The sequence below is a fragment of the Terrapene carolina genome, unplaced genomic scaffold (assembly GCF_002925995.2).
Source record: "Terrapene carolina triunguis isolate 2854851 unplaced genomic scaffold, T_m_triunguis-2.0 Scaffold750, whole genome shotgun sequence".
In the NCBI taxonomy this organism is placed as follows: Eukaryota; Metazoa; Chordata; order Testudines; family Emydidae; genus Terrapene; species Terrapene triunguis.
Window position 1 is genome coordinate 304,019 of NW_020665101.1, and position 8,527 is coordinate 312,545.

At 42.7% G+C, this 8,527-nt stretch overlaps 1 protein-coding gene across 2 annotated transcripts in view; it reads right to left on the minus strand.

The window, feature by feature from the left end:
• CALU (calumenin) overlaps positions 1 to 8,527 on the minus strand; it is a 36,871-nt gene that overhangs the window by 19,276 nt on the left and 9,068 nt on the right. For both annotated transcript variants that reach the window (XM_024194544.2, XM_024194543.2), the window contains exon 2: positions 5,671 to 5,908. In XM_024194544.2, the coding sequence (XP_024050312.1) occupies positions 5,671 to 5,891 (221 nt within the window). In that variant the 5' untranslated portion in view covers positions 5,892 to 5,908. The remainder of the gene's footprint in view (positions 1 to 5,670; positions 5,909 to 8,527) is intronic.

Here is an 8,527-nt window from a genome sequence, read left to right on the forward strand (position 1 = left end):
TCTTAACAGCACGTACATAGCTGATGAACCATCTGTTGTTAATATTATTCACCAGAATTATAAATCAAATGAAAGTTTCCCCACCTTCCTGCCATTCTCCCAAGCAGTGGCACCTAGCTAGTTTTTAAACAAAGCCAAGATACAGCACATTCTTCTTGAGAAGAGAGCTTTGTTTTCAAAACCTCCCTTGGAATCCATGCAGTCGTGTCTTTTGTTACTGCTTCACTTGCAACTGGTTGTACTAGAATTTAAGGTAGTGTGTTTAAAACTAAGTTATTTACTGCAGAACTTCTGGCGTTTTAAAAACAGAAAAAAAGTCTGATGGTTTAGAACAAAGTACGGGGCTTTTCTATTGCCAGGATTGCCCCAAATCAGTGTTTTACTTTAGTAAAGGGACACCCGTTTAACAAAAAGGTAACAAAGTATAGTTTAAGCTAGCCACTTTGAAGTAATGACATTACATTTCATATATTAAAAGCTACTATAATATTTGAGTGTAATAATACCTCCAGCAAGACACTGTTTACTGTCTGTGGGAGGGGGTGACAACTGAACTCCATTATAACATTTCTATTCTTTCATGCAGACAGACTTGTGCAGACAGCATGGTACAATCCTAAACGTTCTCAGCCATTTCATTTATAAACATCACATCAGCTCCACTCTCTACAGGTGTAATCGGTATCAGCGGTCTAGAAAGTATATAGATAACAGGCCCATAAACACTGACATAGCTGTGAAGAAGAAGTATGAGAGACTTAAACTTCTGTGATAACACTTTCCAATGATAATGAACATGTTGCAAGCGACTGACTTCCCCTCCCCAAAGAAGCATAAATTGGATAAACACCACACTAGTGTTTTATGAACAATATGTGGATTCAGTGTCAATACAAAACATACTAGTAGATTTGCTCTGTCGCTGGTCTAAAACTAGCAACGCTGCATTCATTGTTTAACCTCATAAGTCATACAACACTCAGCGCATCATCTACTAAATTCCTTCTGGAAATTATGAACATTAGTCTTCATAAGCTTTTGGCTCGAGGGGATATTAAGGGCCTAATTCAGCTCCTAGTGGGAGACTTTCCACCTACTTTAATGGAAGTAAAACTAACTTACCAGAATAGCTTTGTATCAGTGACTCATTTTTGTAGATGAAGCTGTCGAACAGCTTACAGTGCAATTTATCCAACAGGTGGTGGGACTCTGCTCTAAACTTTGGAGCGTCTAACTGTCAGGTTTGTGCCATTTGGTTGGTTCCTAGAATTCCAGCAATATTGGTCCAGCCTAGAATCATTTTTTAATCATCCTGTCAGAGGCACTCAGCCTTAAGGAATCTAAGAATGAAGTCACTGAATGGAGTTGCAGAGAGCTGTAAAATAGCAGCTGCATAATGCCCTGATGTTCTACTTGCCTAAGGATGTTGCATCATCACTAGGGCTAGTGGTTTGCGATAGGATATGCCAAGTCACAGGATTGTCAGGACAAAAGGTAAAAAGCGTGGTTTTACAGAAAAAGTCGGACACATCTGATGTAAGATTTTGATTAAAATATTGTTTTTTCAATAATAGTTTACAACCATTTTACTAATAGTTTTAGTTCATCCACACTGGAGTCATGACAAGTCAGTAACCCTAGTTTACAAGAGTTTGTGCTCTGAGCCTCCCCAGTAGAATACGTTTTAACTCGGGCTGCTATTAAGGCTTTGGGTAAAGATGGTTCCATTATTTGATACCACATCCAGCTACCTATGGGCAAGATTCCCAAATCAGAAGTCATGGATATTTTAAAAACAGGAGTCATGGAACTCTTCATAGCCATAAGGAAAATGCAGCTTCATCACATATTGATGCACAGTGCAATGCCTCACAGCACAATTAAGACACGATGCTTCAGTTATTTTGTGATTCCTTACAACTCTGATACATTCCTTTCTTTCCCACCTCTAATGCCCTGCCTGCTGGGAAGGACAGGCCTCATCAGGATCCCATTTCCTCAGCACTCCCCTCATTGCCCCATGTCTGGCAGCGTAGGGAATGCTCCTGGAGTCAACACTCCATTCACTTTCCGCTCAGGCAGAGCACATGGACCTGTTCCAAATACATCAGTGGAGTCTATAAGAACAGCATGTTAGACCGCATGTGGCTCTAATCACAGGGTGAACTCCAGTTCAGTTGACAATGTGAAGATCACCAGAAAGGCAGTGACTTCAGGGAACAGCCAAAAGCAGTGCTGTAAAAGCTCTGGAGCAAGAACCTTCTCAACTCCGAAGGCTGTGCTCTTTCAACAGCAGACACACACAAACATGCCAGCCACAAGAATCCGTTTTAGTCGTGTGTTATGACTGACCATGCACAATACCAGTTCAGATTCAAAAAGAGCGATGAAAGCGCCTTTCACATGTAAAACAAGGAAAAATGGCATGTCAGAGGGAAGGGTGGGTTCAAATACCCATTCTGACATTTTTAAGGGGCAAAATTTTACCCTAGTCCCCACTCTTCCCATTGCCAGCTTTTTCTAGCCAATAACTTAGCAGAACTGTGAAATTAAAATGCAAAGCAATGATGAAACCTAAAGGTTAGAAAAGCAAAGCAACTTGAGAAGAGGATCTCTTGCATATCTCTGCATTCTGTAACCAGTTTTCTGAGTTGCATATTTCACTTGCACATGCTCATGCACTAGAAGAGAACCTCTTGATCTTTCCCACTAGAACACTTTCTTCACAAAAGCAATAAAAACAAGCTTGTTTAATTTTACAACTGACAGCCCAAGAAAAGCTTGTTACACAAGCATGAAGAGCAACTTGCATTCTGAAAAAAAACATTCGTTCATTGCCTCAGCAGCACTGGGAGCCAAGCACTTTGGAAGTTATGAAAAAATGTTGGTTGGCACAGTGAACACCCAGGTGTGATTTCCAAGGCAGTCTTTTGCTCCTTGAGCTGAGTGTGCCACAGAGAGGAAACATATGAATTCCAGGCAGGAGGCAATCATTTTCTCATGTCAAACAAAGGCAACCCCTGATCCCTCCTTCAATAATCTTCTAATCTAGTCTTCCTCAGCCTGAAAGAGTATGATTGTAACAAGCACTTGAGGTTGTGGGTGTATATTTTAAAGTTAGGAAAAACTTACTCCATAGACATGCTACTATATAACTGTCAATTTTTAAGAAAACACCTTCATCTGAAGCATATGGTATTAGTGACAGGGACAGAAAACTAGACTAAAATGGATCACTAAATGCCTCGTAATTGTAGCTGTGTCAGGCCCAGGAAATTAGAGAGAAATTGGTCCAACAACAGATATTACCTCACCCACCTTGTGTCTCTAAATGGACCATTGGCTGATACAATATGACAATGCCTATGTTCCTACCATCAGGATTCCTTTAGGAACCTGGAGGAACTGAGATGGAGAACAGAAGAAAAATACAATGAAGGTGACCTAATATGCAATAACGTCATATTAGGATTTTAAAAACAAGGAAACTTACAAAAAGGGTGCTACGTATTAGTTTTTCCAAACAAAAATGGCACCAGTCCGAAGAACTAAAACAAGTATTTCACGTAGACACACTCAGGTAGTTTATTCTTGAAATTCAGGCTTATATAAAAAGGAAGTCTTTGCAAAGTCTTACAGAAAAGTTTTTTTTAAGTGCCAATCACTAGTTTAATTTGGACTTAAATCTTTCTCCAGTCAGTCCCTGCAACATGAACATTCCATCTTTGTGCAAAGCATAGGGCACATATCGTCACCTCAGTAATGTCTCAAAAACCAGTTGTCCTGCATTTGCTTTTGTTTGTGTCACTTAGAAGCATTTTGGGGCAGGAGGCCTGTCTTGTCTGTATACAGAGCACCTTCTTACATTTATGATGCAAGAATTGTGCATGAGAATTAAAAAGTGAAATTGGCCTACTTTAATTGCCAAGCTGAGGGAAAAAACACGAAGTGAAAACTAAATTGCAAAAAGCAGTTTCTGTTGTAATAATTTTAGTGTTAATACCATAAAGACATTTATGTAAGTTTTACAGTTTTTAACTTGATATAGTCCCTAAAATAAAGCTGAAAAATGTTATATTAGAGCATCTGGCAAGTTAGGAAGGCTGTGTGTGGAGGTGTCATAGGTGGGGCACTCACAAGAGCCACTTCAACAACAGCTTTTAGTGCTGGGTAGGCTTATGCTTCAAAGTGTAAAGCCAAATATAAACCACAGTGGTGACAGGTGCAGCTATGTGACACTTGGACAGAAGGGAATGCCCTGCTATGCCGAAGAGCAAAAAACTGCTCTTCCTGTATCCTTCTCAAGGTCATATCCTGGCGTTATCTATGGGAGCCAATTAGAGTGAAAGTAGTAAGACAAAAAGTTAATTAAAAAGTATGCTATTTTCACTAGCTTGTGCCAATGGGTGTGTTTTTTGTGCAGCAGTTGCCTCCTAGATGGGAATTAATATGGCTAGAGAGCCCAGCCGCTGCCAGAGGGTTTTAGTTTTCCCTTAAGATAGAAGCCAAGCTTTGTTCAAATAATAGCAGCTTGCCAGCACCCAGTTACCTTAAACTGTATGGAGTTGAGCAAACAGCAAAGATATTTATTTTGATTTGGACATTGTACCAATCTGTAGCTCACTAGGCTCTTGGATACTATAAGCCCAGCATCAGTGTTCCCTCCAATTCTTCCCCACACGCGTGCAGAATGAATTTTGTTATGTAAACCAATATGGAGGTGATGCATGTGACACACCACCTCCATATTGGGGCACATAACAAAATTCATGTGGCGGGGGTGGGCCCGAGGGGTTCGGAATGTGGGAGGGGGCTCAGGGCTGGGGCAGAGGGTTGGGGTGCGGGCAGGTGAGGACTCCGGCTGGGGGTGTGAGCTCTGGGGTGGGGCCAGGGATGAGGGCTGGGACAGAAGGTTGGAGTGGGAGGGGGGTGAGGGCTCTGGCTGGGGTGCGGGCTCTGGGGTAGGGCCAGGGATGAGGGGTTTGGGGTGCAGGCTGCGCCAGGGAGAGAGGACTCCCTTCAGTTCCCTCTCCCTGCAGCAGCACCTGGGGAGAAAAGGGGGAGGCACCTCTCCCCGCTGCAGCAGTTCCGGGGCTGGGGCCACGGGACAGATGCCTCTCCTCCGGCTGTAGCAGGTCTGGGTTGGGGATCGGGGAGGGGTGCCTCTCCCCACTGGCCGTGGCAGGTCTGGGGCTGGGCTGGGTTGGGAGCTGGGGAAGGGGCGCCTCTCCCGCCAGCCACAGCAGGTCCGGGGCTGGGCTGGGGAGAGGCATCTTAATAGGCTGCTGCATGGCCACACAACTTAGAGGGAACTTAGCCCAGCATGCAATATTTTAATTGGATATGAGAGGCGAGACCATATTGCATGATGAGACCTATAAAGAAACAGCTCCATATTAAAGATGAGAAGTGCTGCAGACAACCTATAACTTCGCAAGGCTACATTTGGCTTGCAAGTCACATTTGAGCCACTACTGACTTCTGAACCCCATTTATAGTTTTAAATTTAGAACATTTGTACCAGTCATCTGGTACAGAAGAAATATCAATATACTTGAGTTTTAGGATTACACTTCAAAGAATGGGAAAGCTATTTTGCAAAATTCCAGTTGAGTAAAAGTGTGAGGTAATTCTTCTCACATGAAGTAAAAAGCTAGTTAATTTCCTTACCCAAGTCTTTCCTTGCTCTCCTCTGGTGTCAGCTGGTCAAAGGTTTTGGCCTCATCTGCACCAAGGAAAGCATCATGGTCGTACTCAAAGTTCTGTGCATCATCATGGACTTTGTCACTGAGTTGTGGGTCATGGTGAACACGGTCCTTCTTGTCCGTGGGTTTGGTCAGGACACAGACCGCACAGAGCGATAGGTACACAAGAAACTGCTGAATGGTCATGACGATTCAAGATGAACCTTTGGGATATTAACAGAAAAGTCATTTAGGGGTTTGCTTCTCCCAAGATACTCATTCAGATTCAATTTTCTGTGTTTAATAATGAAGGATGGATGAATCCAGACACCTGGAATTTCTGCCCAACTTTTCATTTTGTTCTGCCTTACTCACCCACAGATTACAAGCAGCCACTGCATTTCAATATGGCCCCCTTTGAGGCTCTCAACAACACCCCACAGATCCGCCTTCAGCAAGGCTCTTCCAAGACCTTTGTTGTCAAGTCCACAACTAGTGTCTTCACATGGTTTAAAAAATACAACTGAATCTGTTTGAAGTTATGGGAGCTTGAAAATTGCATACTGAACATGCACAATTTTTTGCTGTGTTTCCAGGTGCACACAAGTGTGTTATGCATGCATGCACACACCACAAATTAAGTCTGCAATCTTCAAAACTGGTTTGCTCATATCAATTGTCCATGCCTTTTAAATTAGAGCCAATTTCTTATACGCTTGTCTTATTTTGTAGCTCACAATTAGACCTAAACAATTTGAGCCAAGTTTGAAGTCAGTTGGGTCAATAATTTTAAAGTTATTAATATTTAAAATTGACAAGTCTTGGTTAACCGTTATCTCATACAGGTTTGTTCTGTTTTGTTTAAGTTTTTATATCATGCCCATCAGCAGGATATACAATTGTCTTGCAGACATAAGGAATCCCACTGAAGTCAATGGGTCTAAATATTAGTGGATCCCATTTAAGGATTGGGTCCTTCGCCTACCAGACAAACAGACATAATAAGCCTTTGGCAAATGGTTGCTTTTTAAGTATATGTCCTACACTACAAGTGTTATAGTGGCACAACTGCAGCACAGACACTTGCTACAGGAACAGAAGAATTATTTTCGGTCACTGTAATAAATCCACCCTTCCCAGAGGCAATAGCTAAGTTGATGGAAGACTTATTCCGTCGACCTCTTGGTACTTACACCAGAGCTTAGGTCGACAGAACTACATCTCTGGGGGCTGTGAATTTTTCACATCCCTGAGGAACGTAGTTTGATTGATCTAAGTTTTAGGTGTTGCTGAGCCATAAGTCTACAAATGCATAGTGCACTAATGACAGAGAGGCAACAGCTGGCCTTTGTCACCTGGGTCCTGTCCGTCACAGAACTAGGATATTGTCCCCATCATTTTTTCCCCCCTGAATAAATCCTGGGGGACCAGCAGCAAAAATCTACATTACTACCTTAAAGTTGCAGTGTTAAGGACTAAATCAAAACACAATCAAGTTATACTATCTAATCCTATGATTCACCATATTTAACGTCTATTAAAAAGAGGCTCTATTTCTTTCAAATGTGAGGAATTATATTAGTATCACCTCTATCGGAGGTGCAGCAATATTGAATAAAAGCAAAAACAAAACCCCAAAGATGTACAGCCCTCCAGACAAACACTTAGTTCACCACTGTCAAACTCATTCTGTGCAGAGGGCTGAATTTCACTTTAAATCGTTTTCTGTGGTTTTGGGAAAATTTTAAGACTACATACTCTTCTTGATCTACAACAGAATTCCTACTGATGTCAATGTAAAGTCTGCACAAAGATTAATGGTAGAATGTAGTGTTAATATAGAAAACTAACATTATGTTTTGTTCAGTAACTTCTTGTATTCAGCATCACTCAATGGGAAAACTCTCACTTTTAGGAGCATTGTTCCCCAACCCCAACCTCCTTTCTCTACTTCTCTCCCACTTCCTGGGTTTTTATATTGCTTCTCCTTTCTTCCTTCTGCATTTCCTTCACTGAAGTAACTCCCAAATCCACCCACTATGGTTTCACTCCTACTCTTTCCCTATGCCATCTGCAATGATCAGAAACAAATTAGTTAATGACATTTAAAATTGTATCATTAAGCTTTAGAGTTAACACACCAGTTAGATTAATAGGGACAGGGAGGTACACCTGAGCACAATTGTTTCAGGCTGTCTGCAGACTCAGGAAAACAACGTGGCTATTCACAAAGCAAATTTGGCAACCACGAGAGCTAGAAACTGTTTTTCAAACAAAATTCTGCAGAATCTAAGATTTTAAAATTCCATGTAAGCCACATCCTACCCACACAGCCTTATGGTTTGACACCATTGATCTAGATCAGGGATCGGCAACCTTTGGCACGCAGCCCACCAGGAAAAGCCCCTGGCAGGCCGGGCCTGTTTGTTTACCTGCAGCGTCCGCAGGTTCGGCCCAGTGCAGCTCCCACTGGCCGCGGTTCGCCTTCCCAGGCCAATGGGGACTGCAGGAAGGGCGGCCAGCACATCCCTCGGCCTGCACCGCTTCCCGCAGCCCCCATTGGCCTGGGACGGTGAACTGCGGCCAGTGGGAGCTGCGATTGGCCGAACCTGCGGACGCTGCAGGTAAATAAACCAGCCCAGCCCGCCAGAGGCTTTCCCTGACAGGCCGCGTGCCAAAGGTTGCCGATCCCTGACCGCGATGCTACTTTACTGCCTCCAAATTAAACATAGGTGCTATCTCCAAAAGTGATCAAGTTGAAGGTTGCAGCCAAATTAGAAATGATACATTACAGACAGCAACAGAGGGTCCTGTGGCACCTTTAAGACTAACAGATGTATTGG